This window comes from Aulonocara sp. 'chitande type north' Nkhata Bay, linkage group LG7, assembly GCF_057382095.1.
Source record: "Aulonocara sp. 'chitande type north' Nkhata Bay isolate Kocher_YH1m ecotype deep benthic linkage group LG7, A_spYH_male_GT1.1, whole genome shotgun sequence".
NCBI classification, from domain to species: Eukaryota; Metazoa; Chordata; class Actinopteri; order Cichliformes; family Cichlidae; genus Aulonocara; species Aulonocara sp. 'chitande type north' Nkhata Bay.
This window is the reverse complement of record NC_141350.1, coordinates 14,792,748-14,813,332: the sequence shown is the minus strand read 5'-3', so window position 1 is coordinate 14,813,332 and position 20,585 is coordinate 14,792,748. Positions and strand designations below refer to the sequence as shown.

The 20,585-nt window shown below is 41.2% G+C and overlaps 2 protein-coding genes and 1 long non-coding RNA gene across 4 annotated transcripts in view; 1 reads left to right on the top strand and 2 right to left on the bottom strand.

Annotated features, from left to right (window-relative positions):
- Positions 1–95: 95 nt before the first annotated feature.
- Positions 96–7,677, bottom strand: pnpla2 (patatin-like phospholipase domain containing 2). Its single transcript, XM_086298858.1, has 9 exons — positions 7,165–7,677; positions 6,303–6,535; positions 5,794–5,859; positions 4,759–4,968; positions 4,554–4,614; positions 3,976–4,179; positions 2,818–2,950; positions 2,410–2,532; positions 96–1,866 (listed from the first exon to the last, which is right to left on the bottom strand). The coding sequence occupies exons 1-9, from the start codon at positions 7,349–7,351 to the stop codon at positions 1,545–1,547; spliced, it is 1,539 nt and encodes a 512-aa protein (XP_086154984.1). The 5' UTR covers positions 7,352–7,677; the 3' UTR covers positions 96–1,544.
- Positions 7,678–9,865: 2,188 nt separating this feature from the next.
- On the top strand, positions 9,866–20,096 carry pidd1 (p53-induced death domain protein 1). Of its 2 annotated transcripts, XM_086298848.1 has the most exons (16): positions 9,876–9,914; positions 10,259–10,827; positions 11,008–11,421; positions 11,533–11,685; positions 11,800–11,851; positions 11,972–12,173; positions 13,290–13,439; positions 13,552–13,725; positions 13,809–13,956; positions 14,044–14,179; positions 14,262–14,412; positions 14,573–14,696; positions 15,656–15,771; positions 17,671–17,778; positions 17,976–18,172; positions 19,197–20,096. In XM_086298848.1, the coding sequence occupies exons 2-16, from the start codon at positions 10,422–10,424 to the stop codon at positions 19,429–19,431; spliced, it is 2,766 nt and encodes a 921-aa protein (XP_086154974.1). In that variant the 5' UTR covers positions 9,876–9,914; positions 10,259–10,421; the 3' UTR covers positions 19,432–20,096. The 2 variants fall into 2 exon arrangements, with proteins under 2 accessions (XP_086154972.1, XP_086154974.1); XM_086298846.1 differs by having other exon boundaries at positions 9,866–10,827.
- Positions 18,865–20,585, bottom strand: part of LOC147324793 (uncharacterized) — a 134,075-nt gene continuing 132,354 nt past the window's right edge. Inside the window, exons 2-3 of the long non-coding RNA XR_015130223.1 lie at positions 19,194–19,317; positions 18,865–18,985 (exon numbers count right to left, since the gene is read on the bottom strand). This is a non-coding gene — a long non-coding RNA (uncharacterized LOC147324793). The remainder of the gene's footprint in view (positions 18,986–19,193; positions 19,318–20,585) is intronic.

The following is a 20,585-nucleotide window of genomic DNA, read 5'->3' as shown; positions in this document are numbered from 1 at the left end:
TGGAGTGAATTTGCTTGAGTTTCTCAATAGCTACTAGCAAACAGGGAAATTGTGGCAGCTTTTCTTTTGTCCTAACATGGCATTGTCCATGTTAGGACACTATTTATGTTACCCTTTTAGTTGCTGTCCAACTGTATCCTGCTGTGTTATTTTGTCCTTGTTCATTTCACTGCGGTATTTTTCAAAGTCTGCCATGATCCCTGAGTCATTATTTGGTCACTGCCTGGCATGTGTTACGTTTTTCTTCTTTTCATTGTCAGCTACAGGTTTACAGGCTAATGTGAGAAGAGGAATATGAAGACACAAATATTGATCATCACTTTATTTCACAATAACAAACATACATCCCTGGGGCAGGGATAGCTCAGTAGGTAAAGTGGTCGCCCCATGATCGGAAGGTCGGCGGTTCGAATCCACTTAACGGCTACCCTGAGGTACCCCTGAGCAAGGTACCGTCCCTACACACTGCTTAGTGGGCTGCCCACTGCTTCACTGAGTGAATGGGTCAAATGCAGAGAAAAACAAGTAATTTCCCCATGGGGATCAATAAAGTATCCATTATTATATTTTTCTCTGAAACATTTTTTTGTTTTACATCATTTGGCACTCATTTTGCAATTATTTCATTGAAGGTTAAGGCACAGCATGGGAGTAGATCACACAGTTAAAGATGCAGCACACAGTGCAAGAAGAATTTTAACAAGTAGGTTGTAACCTACGAACAAAAGGCACAGTCAGATTAATGGGACTTCATAAAAAAAAAAATCACATTTTTGATTTATGCACTAAACATGTAGCAACAAATCAAATCTGTCAACATTCAATGCTAAATATTTAAAATCATTTATAAAAAGCTTCAACTTACATCTAAATAAATCAAGATGATCAAAAAATATATACGTGATTTGGAAAAAGTAAAGCACTTTTGTATTTTTCATATAAATAATTGTTAATACATAAGGCATTGCCATTAAAATGAACCAAGAAACATAAAGTGTTGTCTTTCACACTATGCATTGACACTTGCATCACATAAATGGAGTAGGTACGTGTACTAAACAGACTGGTTCATCAGTCGTTTTGCCCTCTGTGTAGCAAAAGTTACTTAAAGCTCATGACTGGATACAGAAGGAAAACTCTGATTAACTACTGGTCAGCACTCCACCAAAAACATAAACACACACCTATTTTAACCGTGCAACCTCAAGTGCTCATTCTTTGTTTCCAACATCCTGTAATTCAAGTCTGTACATGACTGAGCACATGTGCTAAGTTTAAATGCACTTCTATAGACATACGATCATGATGTGTGTATGGCCTTACAATAGTTGAGCAAAAACCTCAGTTCAGCGTCATGCACTGGTCCAAAGGCATTTAATACAAAGTTAAGTGTAAATATGTGAAACAATTAAAATTTCCAACCATTAGAAAATGGGGACGATCATATTAGAAAGATCTTCTTTCAGCCGAAAATACCTTAACATGAGGAAGAAGACAGATCTTTAAATCTGATTTGATGTTCTCTCTATCAGCACTCTTAGCAGCTACTGGTAGTTTCCAGAGTTAGCATCATTTGGAAGATTAAGACAACCTGTGTGCATTGTGAGACCTTCAGAGGAAAGGTCAGAGGAAAGGTCAGTAGCAGAGCTGTTATCTGGTGACATCATTCCAGTTTTGAAGGAGCCTTGCAGATCCATGTTGATACAGAGCACATCTGAAAGCAGCTGCCTCTTGTAGTTTTCCAGACGCATGAAGACATCCTGGACTGAAGAGCTCCTCCCGTTCACCCAAGTGGGAAACAGGCTTGGGGAGCTGAAGTGGGATGGGATGGACTTGTAGTGGTGCAGCTCCAGTTGGCAGAACAACCTAGTATTCATGAGAAGTATTTACCAGCATGAATATGGAGTAAGCTGTAACTGTGTGATTTTGTGTTATTAAATCAGGTTTAGATACAAAAAAAACCCATTTTTATGACAACGAATCAAATGCAGATGTGTGAACGAGGAGAGGGAATCTGCAGTTAGCGGCTCTGCTTCACTTTCAAATTATCATATAGATCCTAAAACCTCACTGTAGATCATCTTCTGTGAACTACACGGCAGGTAGCTACAGCAACCAAATGATACTGTTGCTCTGTAACTGCTGGATGTGTCAACACGGTCAATTTATCAGACAGAACAGGGATTTTTAGTCGCTACTTGTTTCTGCTGCCCCCAACAGGATCACATAACCAGTTACTGTAGGTTTAACCCAGTTGAAATTCAGCCCTGTTCATTCACTGTATGAAGCAGATCCAGTTTTGGGGTTTATCAACATGGCATCATAATGACAGGCGTTGTAAATATGTGGCATAAATGGATGGCAGAAACAGTAAGTCAAAGCTTTGTGTAACTGCAGGGCTAAACCTACCTGGCAGATACACTGCGGGACAAGCTTCTGGAGGTCTGGCGAAGAAAACACTGTAGGATTTTCAATAACTGTTCTTGAATCCACACCACATCTTCCTGTACATCTGGCAGCCACTCCAAAAGTCTACACAAGGGACAAACGATTATTAGTCACCAGAGGACATAGTCGCCAGAATCAAAATCAGAATACTTTATTAATCCCTGAGGAAATTATAAGGTTACAGTTGCTCCCAGACAGTAAGAGCAGTAACTGACTGAACCAACTTAAATAATACTATAAATATTGCAGTAATAGTAAAATGGTGCTAAGATCGATTTTCACTATAAGTGAAATACAGTTTAAAGGTAATTAGTTCAATAAAAGGGACTACATGTACAAACAGACAGACGTAATGAAGTCCTATAGCACCTGAGAGTCAAGGACATAGCAGACTCCAGGGTGAGAGTGTAGGGAAGCATCATGGCTGTGGCCATCCTGACAGGAAGCAGGTTGCTTAGCGACTGCGCCAGGCTCCTCCTCTCCATGCAGGCCTCGACCAGAGCTGCAGAGGGAGGCAGAGAGACAGAATTACCCTCCTCTGTGCAAAACTACAAAGAAACTGTACACAAGTTCTATCTTATGACATATCAAATCGATTTTTTTCGGTACAGGGAAGATTGTGTACTTTATTTTCCCACAAGACTTGCAGTGGCGTAAAGGTTTGAGCACTTTTACTCTGAATTTGTGCTGTGACTATTATAGTTAGCAGAAAATTTGCTGATTTCCAAAAGATGAACCATGCTCTTTTTAATTTTAAACTAAGATAAGGGTTTTTATAAAACAACTGGCACTAGAATAATCACCTCTCAGTTTTATGCCTTTACCCATGGGTTAGAGGTGCAGTTCATATCCAAGTCTGCCCTGATTTGACCTTTAGCAATTTTATCATTTTAGACATTTGTATAAATGTTGTACGAATTCTTCATTAACAAAAAAACCCCAAAAAACCCAAATGTTTGTTGTGAGGTCACAGTGACATTTAAACACAGAGAGTTCCTCCATAAGTTCAATTTAAAGAATTCACTCCAGGTATTCCTGAGATATGACACAAGACGTCTAGTCACAAAAACATAAAGATCTTGGCCATTGCTGCCTCTTTTCTGGAAAAAGAGTAGCAGGCAAAATGTTTACAAAGGTCTCAGGACTTTAGTTAGATTTACAAGGCTTCACAAGGATCGAAAAACTCAGCTGGCTACATAAAGGCTTACAAGCTGTGATTTCTCCTAAAGAGAGTTTTAATATGAACCAACTGTGCAAGATGCTAAAAACTTTGTTTGAAACTGGGAGAAATGGAACAAAAAAGCAACATTGCTTAACATTTTAAACATTAAGTCCTTGCATTATTGTTCACAATGACAAATATTTTAAAGATTATTAAAGGAGTTTTAAATTGTTTTTAATCTCTAGATATATTTATCCACTACCCAGGCAGATGCTGCTTTCAGTTTACACTAAAAGGTTCCATTTCTTGCTTTGTCACAGTGTACCAACTTTTCAACTCAGTCTGTACCTTCGGCATCATGTTACCTTTGTGCAGAGCGGGAGGAAGGTACTCAATGATCTGCTCGTCGAAAGAGGCGCAGGCATAAACCTCCAATGCTGTCTCTTCCACCTGGGACTTTTCTTTGTCTTCACTTTTATTTGCGTCCTCCTCTTCACTGACTTCCTCATTTTCTTCTTTGTTAGTTAGTAGTGATCTGTCTGTATAAATTCGGTGGAGATTAAGCAATCCTGAAAAGAAGAGAAAATACCAGAGTAACTCATTTAATCTGGGACCATCTGTCAGAGTCATTTCTTAATAAAATAAATAACTTAACGAGTTCATAATGTTTAAAATACTTGTGTTGCTAAGTGTCACCTTAGTAAACTCATGCTTTGAGTTACATAAAGCTAACGACTAACGATAACGGCTAAGAGACGCCAAATCAGAGGAAAAATCAGTCTATTGATTTGATCACATAGTCATCGGAAGCACAAGCAGTGATAGTATATCTGGCTGATAATGTTTGTACATATCTCAGAGCCAGGGGACAAAAGATCGATTCGACTTGTCAGTACCAATCAGAAGAAGCTTTGAAGTAAGTTGGCAGATCAACAACCCTTACCATTTCTCTTTAAAAAATGCAGCGCGTCCGTGTATCCCTGTTTACACATGGCCTTCATTACCTGCACTCAAAACAAACACATAGAGTTATCTCACATGAGTCAGAGAGGTCCACTGAGTTCACTCACTGAGCCAATCAATTTGTCGGCAGCTGTGTGTGTATCTCTATGTGCATAGATCCGGAAGGCTGTAATCAAGCTACATACCATTGGATCTGGAGGAAAAAGTGCTCTGGAGACTCTGTAGAGGTTTTTGAGAGTGAACTTGATGCTTGTGTTGGTGAAGCGAAGCTCGTGCATGTTGGTCGAGGTGTCTCGGGGGCAGATGTCGCTCTCTCCTGAGAACGGGGACACGGTGATGGTGTTTTTTAGCTCGTACTGAGGGAGGTTGTCTGAGATTCCTCCATCAACGTATCGCTACACGAATAAAGAAAAAAAAACATCAGAAAATCTACAGAAAGTAACACGTGATTGACTTTAAAGGACTCGTGTCCTTACAGCATTTCCTAAACAGGATGATGATAGCAATGACATAAAATCCCGTGTATTGACTAATCTGTGTTTTTATTGAAGTGGAGGCATGGCAGAGGTTTCACACTGTGTCAACAGATAAGATGTGGATGACATCAGCCATCTGAACTTGAGCCACTGAGGGTTAAGAGAGTTAGAACGGACTAACTTTCAAAGCCTGTGTCTGCACCATCATATTTGGCTCTGCTACTCTCTAATTTTGGTCACAAGCTCTGCATACAAACAAGAGCACGTGAGCTCCAAACAAACCATCACAAAGGCCACGGCGAGCAGTTGGGAACGCTGGTATTGCTCAATGATGTTTCCCAGAAAAAAAACCTTTGTTCTAGAAACATGGCCAGCAAAACTTCCCCCTTTAGTGTGAGATCTGCGACAAACACTAACTCTGCAGGAATTTTATAATCATTGTTTCCAAGCACATGCCATTCAGAGCAAACACATTCTCAGGGAAGGGAGGCCCCTGACAGGAGCACTTACAGAAAGAAGAAAAACTGCCAAAAGTCACAGCAAAGCACAATAGAAGGAAACACGATGTGTAATTCAAGCAAAGCAGCAAAACGGACTCGCCATGACATGTTTTAAACATGCTGTGCTTCTATATTCCAACATTTAATATCTTCTTAGGGAAAGATTTAATTAAATATTCCAAAAGCAGGAACGTGAGATTAAAAGAAAGGTGCACAGGTGCCAGATAAGAGTACATTTACTTACTACTCCTTGCAGTGTGGGAGGAATGATACCACAGTACACTGGGATGTAGGCACTGCAGACACACGCCTGATTTGGAAAAGAAATAATAAGAAACAACGTCTGATTAATAATTGTAAAAGGAAATACAGTTCTTTGACTGCTGGAGATTTTCTGATTGATTTAAATCAAATCAAGCAGACTGCAGCTAAATAATACTCTCAGCACATAAACGCTGTGATATCAGAAATTATTATTATTGTTTTTCTGGTCTTAAAGGATATTTTATAATAACATTAACTGAATTTTTTTTTAAAAAACTAGGGCTGCAGCTTGTAACTTTTATTATTACAATATAACAACCTACACAACAATTCAAGCACAACATATCAGAAAATGGTGAAAACATTGTGTGTCATAGTCCAATGTAGCATCTGCATATCATTTGTTTTGCCTCAATAACAAAGGAGCTGCAGTGGAGATGAATATTATGTTGCAGCAAGCCTGCTGATCAAAGTATTAACACTGCATACCTGCACCACTTCCTCCTTGTTGTTGAACTGGGTCACCAGGACGTTTTCTCCATCTGTAACTCGGGTGAGAGAGATTCCCAGCCTCCCACTGGCTCGATGGTGGCAATCAGCTGGCAGAGTGCGTCGCAGCATGTGTCGCACGATCTTCACCAGGTTAAAGGAAGGATGCATCGGCCCGAGGAACCGCTTTCTCGCGTCTTTGGCAACCTCAATGATGCTTGCACCAGCCTCTCCTGTGAAACAGGGAAACAGACATTGGCGTCTGGGAACTGTTGTGCACTTTATGACAGAAAGTTTTGGTGCTTTTGTTGCAGCGAGACAGGTTAATGGACATCAGTGTAACACACACACACACACACACACACACACACACACACACACACACACATATATATATATATATATATATATATATATATATATATGCTTTTAATGCTTTTAATATATATATAATTAAAAGCATGCCAAATTTTAGCAATACTCCAATATTACATTCATAGTACTTGGGAAGGTCGTGTAGTATACAACAAAATAGACACAAATACATTCACAATCGGTTTTTACATGCACAGCATCAGATAAGGGGACTTGCTCGGGTAACAGGCGATACATTTAAAGCAAGAATTAGAAGATTGATGACAATCCTGTTACAAAACATCCTCTCTTCCTCAGAAGATGGTTATCACTTTTGAGTTGCACCACTGAGCTGATGAGCGTGAGGACGGCCTCAATGCCACTCTGTTTCAATTTCATGCTACATCATTTTCTTATCCCGCTCATTTCAAGCTATAACGCATAGTTACATGCAATAACTCCTACATAGTACTCGAGCTTAGTAATCTAAGACCCAAAAGATACTTGCCGAGACATACTCCAGTGACCAGAGCAGTGGCGGTGAGAGCTCCAGCAGATGCACCGTATATGTGCCGGGCGTTCTGGACCAGAAAGGGAGCCTGCTCCTGCAGGCAGCTAGCCACGCCAATGTGGTAGATACCAAGGAAGCCGCAGCCGGCGAAAGAGATGTTCCACGGGGAGTCCAGTGGAAACATCCTGCCAGGGCGGTCCACAGCTGTGGACTCCAGTGGGGCTAAGGTCGCTGGAACACGATACGACTGAGTTTACGCAGATACCAACTTATAAAAACTTGCTAACAGTCTGCTTCTAGAGCCTGTTCATAACTTAATGTCGGTCTCCTGTTTTGGTTAAGCCTAAGTCAGATTTTCCGTTGCAGGTAGCGCCGAAACAGTCAGACTGTTTAAAAATGCCTTCACGGTAAAAAGTAAGAAAGCTGTAATTACAAGCAGCCCTGGACTGGTTAATATACCGACGCAGTAGACCACGGGGACTTGTTGTGATTTCATGAAGTACTGGCGTGAGGAGGGCGTAGAGCGAACCCGGCTGGCCAATCATCAACGACACCGCAAATTCTAGTTCACCAATCACAATCGAGAAAGATACTAAAGCGACCAATCACACTCTGCGTTGTTGAAACACCCGGAAAGTCACAGAGCGGTCACACGCGTCTTCTCTGACAGCTGTCAAAAGTTCGTCCCCAGACGGAGCAAGGCGTTTTGTTTTGTCCTTTCTATATTTGTCTATCTGTTTATGTTTTTTCGTTGTCAGGAAAACATGTCCTGACAACTATGAGGATTTTCTTCAACGATTGGTGTTATCGCTCGGAAGGTGTATTGATTTCCTGTTATGCAATATTGGCAAAATAAACCAGATTATCCCCCCCCCCCCCTCACCACCACCACCACCACCCATACACACACACACACACACACACACACACACACACACACACACACACATACCTCCCGCGCGTATCGCCACAAAATAGTAAACATTGGTACAAGTTGAAATGGTAGTAGGGTTTCGCAACATACAGTAATGAAGTCCCAAATCTCTTGCGCCTGAAGTACACCCAGCAATAACACTGAAATGTTTTTCTGCAACACTTCACAGAAATAGATTGCAAATAGTCACTGCTGTGGGAACTGATTCAGATTCTGTTCGGGACACCATATTTCTTCCATAAGAAAGCCACTAAAAAACAACAACAAAAGAATACAGGAGGTGACACTTTTTTCTGACCGAGTATTATGTTCTGATCACTCTGACTCTACCACCTTTGACCTTCGGCATAATTTATCTTAGTCAAACAAATACTTTTACACTTTAAAGCAAATTTTCCACTATGACCTTTTGACATAATTTCCTCATCGACATATTGATTTCTGGACTTATCACTGAACAAATGGACAACACAGTTAAAAACAAGTAGCACGTTTGAGGACGAATGATGACAGTATAGAAGCTAAAGGTCTTCTAGAGCTATTTTCTATATAAAAAAAATATTTATTTATAAACATACATATATATTAAATATCATATGTTATGGCTGTTTTGTGTATGCCAGAATAACTGCAGACTGAAAATATTACTTTTAAGTAACATTTGTCAGTAAGTTAAAAGTAACAATTTTGGTATGTGTATAATTTATATGAATATGTTAACTGTAAGTTAATGCAAATATTAAATCAGGAACTCAATGCATTAGGCATGTATACATGGTCAAGACAACATGCTCTTCAAACCAAGCATGAGAATTAGGAATAAAGGTGATTTAAATAACTTCAAAAGCGCACGGTTGTTGGGGCCAGACAGGCATGCCTGAGTAATTCAGAAACTGTTGATCTGCTGGGTTTTTTCCACAGGCCATCCTGGGGCTTACAGAGAATAGTCTGAAAATAAGAAAATATCCAGTGATCTGGGTGAAAATGTCATTTTGATACCAGAGGTCAAGAAAGAATGGCCATACCACTTTGATCTGATATGAAGGCAAAAATAGCTCAAATACTTAAGCTAAGGTATATATACGAGCATCTCTGAAAAATACAAGAACGCTTGGATCCATTGGAGGTATCAAAGATTCAGGCTAGTGGTGGTGTAAAGTTGTATGGGATTTTGTCTTAGGACACTTTGGGCTCCTTACTACCAACTGAGCATCATTTAAACACCACAGCCTGCTGATGGAATCTTTCAGCAGGATAACACACCATGCCACAAAGCTCAAATCATCTCAAACTGGTTTCTTAAACATGACAATGAGTTCACTGTACTCAAATTACCTCCACAGTCACTGGTAATTTTACCAATTTAAAAAAAATAATTTTACAATTATTTCATTAATCGTATCATTACGTTCGCGTTTAAAATTGTTCATAGCATGAAACATCTGAAAATAGTGTTTATGGGTGGACATCATCACACTAACGCCTACAGCAATAAAATGATCTCAACAGCGCCGCCCGATGGACAAAGGGGGACTAACATCACTGCACACGTTGCTAAAACGACAGTCCCGCTCTCTGCTGAAACTTTGGCGGCGCCACCATCAAGGCGCTCGTTGTGATACACAAGAGCTACCGAAGGGGCGGGCTTCTAGAATTAAACGGAAAATGTCGATTTGACTCCTCCTATCTTCCGTCGCCAGATCTTGTGAACAAAACAAACGAACAACAGTGACGCAGAGCCCTCTTTTTAAAAAACAATCTGGTTTCCGGAAGTAGCGATAAAGAGTTAAGAAACCAGACTCCTTTGTTACACGTTAGTAATCTAATAACGTTGCATTAAGTCGTACACAGCTCTGGTTAATTAAAGCGAATACTAAGAGCTCCACCGTAGTGAGCGGATATTTTTTAATTAGCATTTTTGTTCTTAATTATAGCTATGGCCATAACTAATAACGTTTAGCTTCGTAGTGGTTAGATTAAACTAATTCAGAACTTGTGCCACACATAAACTGTTCGTCCCTTCTCATGGGAGCCTCTTAGCTCCGTCTGGGTGTAATGACATGACCTGTACATAACAAATGTTATGCGGGGAGAAATTCTCAGGAAAGTACTGGGCGAGGGGCAAGTCAGCTAACAGACTGTGTGTTCAATGGACAGAGGCAGCGAAGACGACGCGCCTCCCGATGAAGATTGTGGATGCCATGCAGCCAGCACGGAAGACGGAGAGGTGGAGGTTACACCTGCATGCAGCCTTTCAGGTGGAGTTGCAGAAATTTTGGCCCACGGAATCTGGGGACTTTTGAATCAGGAACAGGAGAGGATGGCTGGCCCCACTATGTTTGGAGAGCAGGGAGATGTTGTTGATCCCCCCTCTGTGTCTCCCATCAGCCTTATGGATACCTGTGCTCCCTCCATATCCACCCTTCCCTCCTGCTCATACTCCTCCAGCCGTCACACCGACTTTTCCTCCTCATCTTCTTCTCCCTTGTCCTTGTCTCCACCCTTGCCTCCTTCCGTGGAGCTTTCAGCTGTGTTGACTGATACAAGATTGACCCTGGATGTGTACCGGGGAGGTGCAGCTGCATTGCCCCTCCTTTGGGAGTCCATCCCGGGGCAGCTGAAGGGCCTTCAGTACCTGAGGCTGGGCTCTGAGGAAAAAGCAGGGCTGGATGGTGCACTGGATGTCCTGTCCCATCTGACAAAGCTACGATCACTGGCTATTCGGGGTACTTTTTTCATAAATTTATTTCAGTGTCATCTGGTTGTCACCATACTTGTTTCATTGCATTTTAGTTGTTGCCTTTAGTTAAGTTAAACTATGTAATACTGTGTCATAGAATGATAATTCTTCTGTGATTCTCTGTCTTTTTCTTTTGCTCTAATTGCATTTTTCTTTCTAACTAAAGGACACTGTTTACATGACTCAAGGGGTGACCCCCTGCCTGGCCTCCTCACCACCTTACCAGCATCTGTTTCCTTACTTTCCCATCTGGTGCACCTGGATCTCTCCTTCAACCAGCTCTCCTGTTTACCATCCTGTCTGCTTAGCCTTTCCATGTTGTCCTCGTTGCTCCTCTGTCACAACCACCTCTCGGCTTTGCCCTCTGATATAAGCCAGCTTTCCTCCCTCACCTACCTCTCCCTCCTGGGGAATGAGCTGGTGTCTCTCCCCCCGGGTCTGGGTCAACTGAAAGCACTACAGACTCTGGATGTGTCAAATAACCTCCTCCAGGAGCTACCTGACGAAATTGGTTCACTGGAGGAGCTTGTTAAGCTGGAATTGTCCCAGAACAAGCTAAAGCAGCTACCAGAGAGCATGGGTAAGGGCATAAGGGTGAGTGGGTGTGTCTAGTGAAAAATCACTTAATGTAAGATAAATTGGTTCCGGAGCAATTCAAAAAGAGTAACATTGTCTTTTTTTTGTTGCCCAGGTTCTCTCCTTTCACTCAGGGAACTTGTCATCTACAGCAATGACCTCCGTCTGATCCCACTCTGTCTGAACAAACTGCCTCTGCTTAAAATAGACGTCCGTGACAATCCCCTGGGACGACCTCCAACTCCTCCTCCTCTCTCTCCTACACCTGGTGAACAGAGAAAAACAGGAGCTTAAAATCGATTAGAGCTCAATGTATTTTGATCCTGAACATGCAGTGCTGAACTTTGTTTTTAGCATATTAACTGTGTTTTATTCTCACCAGATGAAGCAGAAACAAAACTCCCAGAACTGCACATTGGGTTTAATCAGCACAGGTACAGTGTCACTCATAGCAGGCTCATATTTTCTCATTCTTTGAAATAATACCGTTAGTTAAATTGATACAAGCTATATTTAAAAAAAAAAAAAGGTTTGATGCTCCTTTTGCTCTTTAGTTTCTGCATTTCGTCTGCCGGGTGTCACGTGTTCCTCCCAGGGGGGGCTGAGCTGGTGTTCCCCCCAGGATGCATAGTGACAGCCACAAAACTGGCCTGGGCCGAGAAGAGGCCACAGCGAAAGTGGGTACAGCTGGAGGAGCATGAGATCCTTCTTAGTCATCCGCTGGAACTTCGTCCTCATGGAGTCACATTTTTAAAGGTATTTTAAAGCGTATAGGAACACTCCATAACTATTTAGTTATCATGATTTGGTAGTTTGTGATTTGCGGCTGTGGAGAAACCGAACTTTACCTCTGTTTACATATTTGTTTAGAACCTTAGTTATTTACGCACTCGGGTAAACATGACCAACCTAGTTCTTTTGTAATATTAGTTATACAGTCATCAGCCACTTTATTCGTTTCACCTTGTTAGTACCAGGTTTGACCCCCTGCCTTAATTCTTCATGGCATACATTCAGCACAGTGTTATACATTTTGGTACAAATTGACACAATAGCATCACACAGTTGCTGCAGATTTGTTGGCTGCACATCGATGATTCGAATCTCCCGCTCCACCACATCCTAAAGATGCTCTACTGGATTTAGATCTGGTGACTGTGGAGGCCATTTGAGTACAGTGAGTTCTTTGTCATATCCAAGAAACCAGTTGCTGGAAGCAGGAATCAGAAAATTGGTACACTGTGTTCATAAAGAGATTAGTCAGCAGTAAGACTTATGTAGGCTGTGGTGTTCAAATGATGCTTACTTGGTAGTAAGATGCCCAAAGTTTACCAAGAAAAGACTTCCCAAAAAACTCATCAGACCAGGCAATGTTTTTCCAGTTGTATTCTCAGTTTCCTGTTCTTAGCTGTGAGGTGTGGCACCCGATGTGGTCTTCCACTGCTGCTAACCATCTGCTTCAAGGTTTAATGTGTTGTTCATTCAGAGATGTTCTTCTGCATACTTGGTTGTAATGAGTAGATATTTGAATTACTGTTTCCTTCATATCAGCTCAAAGGAGTGTGGCTGTTCTCCTCTGGCCTCTGATATCAGTAAGGGATTGAGCAGGTGTACCTAATGAAGTGGCTGGTGAATGTATGTATCAAACCCTGGGCCATTTCTCTATGTTTGTTTGCACGTTAGGTTAGCAGGTGCCATAGGTGTGGATGTGAGGTAGATAATGGGCTTAAAATGCACAAAATAAAGCACTGTATGAATGTGTGAATGTGACTAGTAACTTGAGTGGTTTCCATCAAATATTTGCTATTTCCTATCTGTTTCTTTCTTGCACTTGCATGAGATAAATGCATCTCACCTCTAAAATGCTTACAGCCTGTTGAGGTATGTGTGCCATATCGCCGGACGAAAAGAAAGGAGGTGGTGGTGCGGACGTTTGATGGACAGTCATGGAGTACTTTGCCCACTGAGCTAAGGAGAGGAAGTGAGAGCCATAGCAGTCGCCCTGGGGGACGTCCAGCCAGGGTAACCCATAAAACATGCTACTGCAAATGGATATTATTACAATTATTTTTTTGTCTTGGACAAACAGTATTACTATATTAGTGGTGAAACTGGCTTCTTTTTGTACCTTTAGCTGGCATGCTGCTCAGTGAACCACTTTTCTTGGTTTATGGCCGTGTCTCGCCCAGTAAAGGACAGCTGCTCTGTCACACCAGCCGGAGGCTTACTGGTGTCAAGTGCTGATCCTGGAGTAAAGCTTCACTTTCCTCCGGATTCCACAGTGGAGACTCGCACCATCACTTTACAGGTCAGCTAGCAGCAGTACCTACACATGATTGACATCACTGTTCTTGTCTGGTCTGCAAGACTTTGGTGTTTCCTGATTTGCAGGTGTTGCAGGTGTCTATGTCAGACGTGCAGGCGCTGTGCGGTGATCCTCAGGCCAGAGTCAGCCCCCTGCTTTGTCTCTCCCAGACTCCCAGCATGCATTTTCTACAGCCAATCAAAGTTCAGATTCCCCTGCCATCTGGTGTCACCGGTACATTAGGCCCTCCTGATGCTCACACATGTGTGTAATAACACATTAAATTAGTGTATATTAATGTTTTTCTCCCTTTCTTTGCAGGCCATACAGTTGATATGTCCTGTTTGCATCTGCTCCATGGAGATCCCACTGCCCAAACCTGGACTGACATCACAGCACAAGTCTCTCTCTATGTTACCCATTTGTATGCCATTTTCTACATTACGCATTTCTCCTGGTAAGGGTCAGCTCTATATCACCATAAAGCACTTTTGAAATGTAATTTACAGTGTAGGATTATAATGTGTGTACCACTACAGGTACTGGCTCTGGTATACTACACAGCGCTGCGTCAGTGGGGCGGTCAGGAAGATCTACCAGAGGTTAAAACAGTTCAAAGTCCAGTTCCTGGTCCTCCAGAGGAAAACTGATCCTTCACAGGTTCTGCTGCAGTGCTTACCTTCTAACAAGGTTTGTGGTGATTTTTTTTTTCCTGTGTTGTCACTGTGCACAGAGTCAGCCACTGTGGGTGGTGTCATAGCCTTGGTAGTGTATGACTTTGAACTGATTTGTTTCTGGTGTAAACTGCATGCTCAGGTGCTGAGCAATGGTTGTGGTGTTTCCTGCACAGGTAGAGAGCAGAATGCAGTCTTTGACAGAACAATATGATGGACCCCAGCCTTCAGACCTGTGTGACCTGCTGGAAGGAGAGCAGTTCTTTGCTGGCTTTGAAAGAGGCTTAGAAATCAGCACAGGTATGAAGCCTTAGAGAAACTTGTTTGAGGTTGATTTGGAGTTTTTATCAAATCTACTGTACTGATCACATGGTCGCCACTGCTCACACAGTGAGCTTAACTGGCAACCCTGATACAGATAAGTGGAAGAAGATGGATGGATGGTGTTTTTATATCATTAGTGAACAGAGCAGACTATACCATTATGGCATTTTCTCCTCTGAACTGTATTGTCAGCCAGGGTAACCAATCTAAGGGAGAAATCCCATCGTCCTTCAGCACGTGTGGGGTGAAGTTGCCAGATATAGGAATCACAACCAAAATTTACATAATATTTGCAGCACATTCATAGATAACTATGTAATCAGATCAAAAAGCTTCATTTCTATGTTGCAATGGTTTCAGACTCAATATTTCATAGTTTGCTTTGGGCTTGGGTTAGGTCCTCTGTTCACTGTTTCACCTTCTGTGTGCATTTATTCTTCTCCTCTGCTCCCCTCCCTGCTTGTCACAGTGAAACAGACACATAGGAGCAAAGAAGGGGAGAAGAGGAACAGTTAAAACATGGCTCAAAATAACACAACCTATTTTGTTGCTGTAAACATTTTTTTACCACCAAAGCGCTAAACCTTTTTAAATGTTTTGTTTGTGATGACATTTTCATTAACTTAAAGGTTACTTTTCCCCAGGAATACAATGTCGCTGTGTTTTGGAAATCGCGATTTGAAAATTAACTACTAGATTTGCACACGATAAACAGGACAAAGGTCATTTTAAAGGAGAATCAATTATCTTCTTGGACAAAAATTAAATATGTGTTTAAACCTATACAGATGATTCTTTTAAGGATTTAATCAATGCCAGGAGAAGGACTTTAGCTTGTTTGTCTTTTCTTCCGAGGTCTTATGATGTGCGGTTGTGTAATGATTGGCCTGACATAACTTTTTGTCTCACACTGATATTTCCCTGTTTTTTTCCAGATAGACCAGACTGTGTGGGGGGAAGACTCTGTTTCGAGTTTTACTCCAGCCTGAAGAATCTGAAGGAAGTGTATATCTGTTCAGCACAGGGTCAGAAGGGACCAGTGAGGGGGCAGGTAAGTCATAGACCCCCACCCCCCCACCACCACCACCACCATGCTTTATATTTAACTAGGAAAGCACATTTTTTTAAACTCACAGGCTTGCATGCAAATATAGTATATAAGAAAAAAACGGACTTTTCACAGTATAAATGAGCTTGAAGGTCACATCTGTGAAAGTGCCATCATGCACTTTATCCTTTAACAAGCTTGTGCAGCAATTTCTACATGATGGGACCAGATGTGACCTACACTATTTTACAGGTTAAAACAATTCTATAATATTTACTGCTGTGATTTTTGTGATCCTGTCTTAGTGGTGTTGATTCAGTCCTGTGGTTTCTTTTTATTGTATTTTAGCTCATCATTTTCCTGTATGCTACATTGGAGCTGGAAAAAAATATTAGTTGCACCTTTCAAAACACTGCAGGTCCAGTCCTGGTAGCTCAGAATTGAATCAAAACTTGTGGTCAAGAGTTTTAGTCTATAGCAAAAGCTGAACACTTAATGTGATGTATGGATTTTTAAGATAGCACAACATTACATACATAGACCCCACATACCTTTAAATCTGTTGGTTTAAAAAAATGTGTGGAAGCACATGGGAATTGATATAATTTCTCTATGAATGGCCTCAGAAGACCCCACTCTGTTAAAAGTAGACAGCTGAATGACCTTACCTTTGGGGAGACGAAGGTAAAGTAAATACTAAAAAAGATACACATTCTCTTGAGGCATATATCATCTTCTCAGTACTTCTCAGATGTCCCATGGCTTAGTTCAGAGATAATAAATCTCTTTTCACATGTTTTCTTTAGAGCAACATGAAGCCAAAGATAGCAAGAAAGTAGTTATCCCCAAATGTGTGTGGGAGGTGAGGTGTGCCTGATTTGCTTCACTGATATCTATCTGTGTGTCCTTTGTGCCAGGTACCTATTTAGGTGGACCTATAAATCCAAATTTTAAGCCTGACAGCTGAGATTTGTCAGAAGACTACACTTTCTTTAAAAATGGTTCTTTTACAGCTTGTACCTTCCTAGGATACCTAAAACAGTTGATTGAAAACTAATGAAATTCTCTGTTGCAATTGCTCACCATTAGAATATTAGATATTGGTGGTCTCTCTCCCATTATTTCCTAATGGATGTAGTGCAGTTTTTATGGAAAGGGGAATAAAAAGGAAAAAGCCTTCTGTTTTAGTTCCTTCTAGTAAACTCACTGGTGCTTCCTGTGTGCTTGTATATGTCTGGATAATGTCTGTTATGAGTAAGATATCCAAGGAGAAGACTTGTGCTCCTCGCATGGTGAATAAGAGAACATTTTTAACAGAGGCATCTATGTGGAGAACTGGTTTATTGACAAAGATCTGTCCTCGTCAGCTTTACTCTGTGGAGCTCACATGGGAATGCCGTAGTACCCTACTCAATCTTTACTGGCAACCCAACGAACATCAGTCTGGAACTGCAAGCGTGTTAGACAGAGAATTACACACTTCACCCACTTCACAATGATAATAAAGAATCGCATCAGTTTCGGCGTGGCAATAAAGAAACTCTTCCTCGCTGCCCTGCGGTGTGCTTGCTCCATTATTTGAGGGCAATTTTGGTTTAACTCAATAAACCGTGGACCCTGGGCTATCAATTTAAAGGAATTGTTATTCTAAACTGGAAACAGTGTAATCCAGCCTGTTTTTCCAAGGAACCACAGAGCGACCAACAACATAAAACTGTTCTCAGGGCCTGATATATAATACTTCTTGCCCAATGGAGTTTGTGTCTAAAGGAGATTAATTCCTAATAAATGTTCTTGTTGATTATAATGAATCACATTTAAAAAGGTAAATGTGCTTTCTGTGTTTTATGGTTAAACAGGTTTTGGACAACACTGATAATATGCTCTGCACCTCTGTTACAGGTGTCCTTTTATAGAGGGGAGATTCCCAGCAACCTGCCAGAGGAAGTAGCCAGAAAGAGGAAAGGACTCGACAGCCAGTGGCTTACAACTTTACCTCTAAGACTTCCTGTCAGTTGAAGAGATGGATCCTATTTTATTCTTATCTTAAAAGATGTTATTGCATGTAAAATGTTCTGTCTATATACATTATTATTAGTTTCTAAACTAGACTCTTGTTAGTACAGAAAAACGTTTTCTAAGCATTATTTCAGAGGAGGCTTTCTCCCTATGCTCTAAAGGGACCACTTTCTTTATTGTTCTTGTAGGCTCTAAACTCAGAGAACACTTTCATCATGGAGGAGGTCGAGTATCCTCCTCTGAACCTGGGTGACCCTGAGAGTGGCTACCTGACAGAAGCCAACCTGCTGTCCATCTCTCTTCAGATAGCACAAGACTGGCGTGTTATTGGCCTCAATCTGGGCTTGAGCTATCAAGAACTGGAACGCATCCAGTACAAGAACAGGTAGGACTGAACAATCATGTTCACTTAGAATTACTTAAGTGAAGACATTTGGCTTTTCCACGTGGAAGCTGCACATTTCAGTCGAGCTTGAAGGTGTTGATTTTAAATCAGTAATGTCAAATACATTTTTTTATGTTTTATGAACCTCCAAATAAGTCAGTAACTACTCTCAACTTTTAGGTGAGTGAATGAAGTGATAATCAGTGGTGCTCAAAAATACCCCTGAATGACAGAGTAGGAAATTCACTAGAGGGTTACCCAAGCAACCTCATTCTGAAATCTCTGTGATGTGTTCTGAGTGGATAGTTTTCTATGCAAAAGAAGTGTGTGTGAAAACATTACTCTATCTATCTATCTATCTATCTATCTATCTATCTATCTATCTATCTATCTATCTATCTATCTATCTATCTATCTATCTATCTATCTATCTATCTATCTCAAATTCTTGTTAATAATATATGAATAATTTGGTAATGGGTGCCATATAAAAAATAAATATGTCAAACTAAGTCATTTACATTTTTAGCCAAGAGAGAGGTAAAAAAAAGAAAAGGAGGAAAGTACATTTGTTGAGTGAGTGATCACACATCATGGCACAGTCAAAGCTTTGCCAGGAACAAGATGGCGTGAGATGTATGTAACAGGAGGAAAATTCCCGGAGTGGGAGAGACATGCTAGTGAATTTTGATTGTTTTAATCTGCACTGCCATCACGAAGCCATCTGGGACACTGCAGGAGATTACACACAGGCTGATGCTCATCTGGCCCTCCCCCTTCTCCTCGTGTTCAGAAACCCTCTATTGATTCATCCTGGAGGTGGAAGAAAAACGCATTATGTATATGTATGTGTGTGTGCGTGTGTGTGTGTTTTTGCATTTGTGTGTAGGATTTTAATGTACGAATCTATTCACATTTTAATACTAATGTGCGTTAGATATAACAGGTATAACAGTAGGAGATTAGAGAGTTTACTGTGGGATTTGAACATATATTTCAGTGGTGTGTTTTCCTTCGCTACCAGGGACAATCTGGGTGCCTTGGTCCTGGACATGCTGTTTCACTGGGCCCGGGCGCAGAAGAACGAAGCACCCGGGGCAGTATCTCGGCTGGTGGCTGCTATGATCGAGAGCGGCCGGAGAGACCTGGCCGAAGAGATCGAGGACATTGTCAACATAGGAAAGAGAAAGTACACAGAGTCTTTGAGGAGAGTAGGTCTGGAAGCAGAGAGCTCCTCTCTGGGTGAAAAACAGCAGTAGATGAGCCCATGCTGGACACAGATGGCTGACTTACACTTGAGTGACCTGCTTGTTTACCGTGGGCCTCCACTATCTTGTTCTGTTGTCATCAACTGCAGAAGTGCACAATCATGATAACCGGCTATGTGCTGGTGGCACCTTTCATAAGCTCAACAGAGGAACAGGTAAAATGGATTTACTGTGTAATGGCCTATACCTTGTTTTTAACAAACCAACCCCCCAAGTATGTAAGCATCTAAAGCAGGGATGTTGAGCTCATTGTACCTGATGGCCATGCACAATCGACTTTGATCTTCATTTAAGTCATTTAATTATTTAATTTATTTTATTTAATGAATCTATTACCTTGGTGTAAAATGAAGGAACATGTGTTAGGAATAGTAGGAAGAGATGCTCAAAACGTAATAAAATGCAGTTAAAAGTCATAATTTTATGACCTCCTTAACATTTTCCAAAGCTGTCCAGCGGGTTGGATTGGAGTCTTTGCTGGGCAGATTTTGCCCCCTAGGCCTTATGTTTGACAGTCCTGATCAAAATCATCTTAAACTTTTGACTCCATATCTCAAATCTTTAACTTTTTATATATTTGTTTTCTTTAGCACTTTATAAATGTGTCTCATTCATTTAAAAAAACATCTCATTATTTCAAACCATAATTTCACTATAATTTTGAAAGAGCATTTCATGTTTTTGATTCAGAATCAAATTATAATAACAAATTAAAGCTGCAAGCAGCGTTATGAGGGCCCTCGCACCCCATCGCGTCGAGCCACGCCCAACACCTACAACCAGCACCTCCGATCTGATGTCACATTGATGGAATTCATGCATTTAACCACCAGCTAACATTTCATCTCATTCAATCATCATTATAGTCGTCCCACTAGGGGGCGCTCTAACCATTACTGACAAATGGTATAACCAACATTTCCGAGCTCGAGTCTCATCACGCCTGCGACCTTTGGGAGAGTTTGGACATTTTGATTTTGAGTGACAGCAGATTGCTGCTTTTTGGCGAGTGATTGAAACTCCACGTGCCGCCATGACAACCCCGTTTCCCTGAACGTAAAAAGCTTCGCAATTTAACATCACAAAGGTCTTTAGATTCCACACACTGGAGATTGGTTCAATCTGATGAAATCCCTTGGAGGAGT

Coding starts and splice junctions, on each gene's coding strand:
- pnpla2 (XM_086298858.1), bottom strand. CDS start 7,351: ATGTTTCCACTGGACTCCCCGTGGAACATCTCTTTCGCCGGCTGCGGC. Junction 6,536..7,164: donor GGTCACTGGAGTATGTCTCG/GCAAGTATCTTT, acceptor CCTGTTTCACAG/GAGAGGCTGGTGCAAGCATC. Junction 4,180..4,553: donor GCATTTTTTAAAGAGAAATG/GTAAGGGTTGTT, acceptor TCTTCTTTTCAG/GATTGCTTAATCTCCACCGA.
- pidd1 (XM_086298846.1), top strand. CDS start 10,251: ATGGACAGAGGCAGCGAAGACGACGCGCCTCCCGATGAAGATTGTGGA. Junction 13,957..14,043: donor CCTGCCATCTGGTGTCACCG/GTACATTAGGCC, acceptor CTTTCTTTGCAG/GCCATACAGTTGATATGTCC. Junction 17,779..17,975: donor CTTTACCTCTAAGACTTCCT/GTCAGTTGAAGA, acceptor TTGTTCTTGTAG/GCTCTAAACTCAGAGAACAC.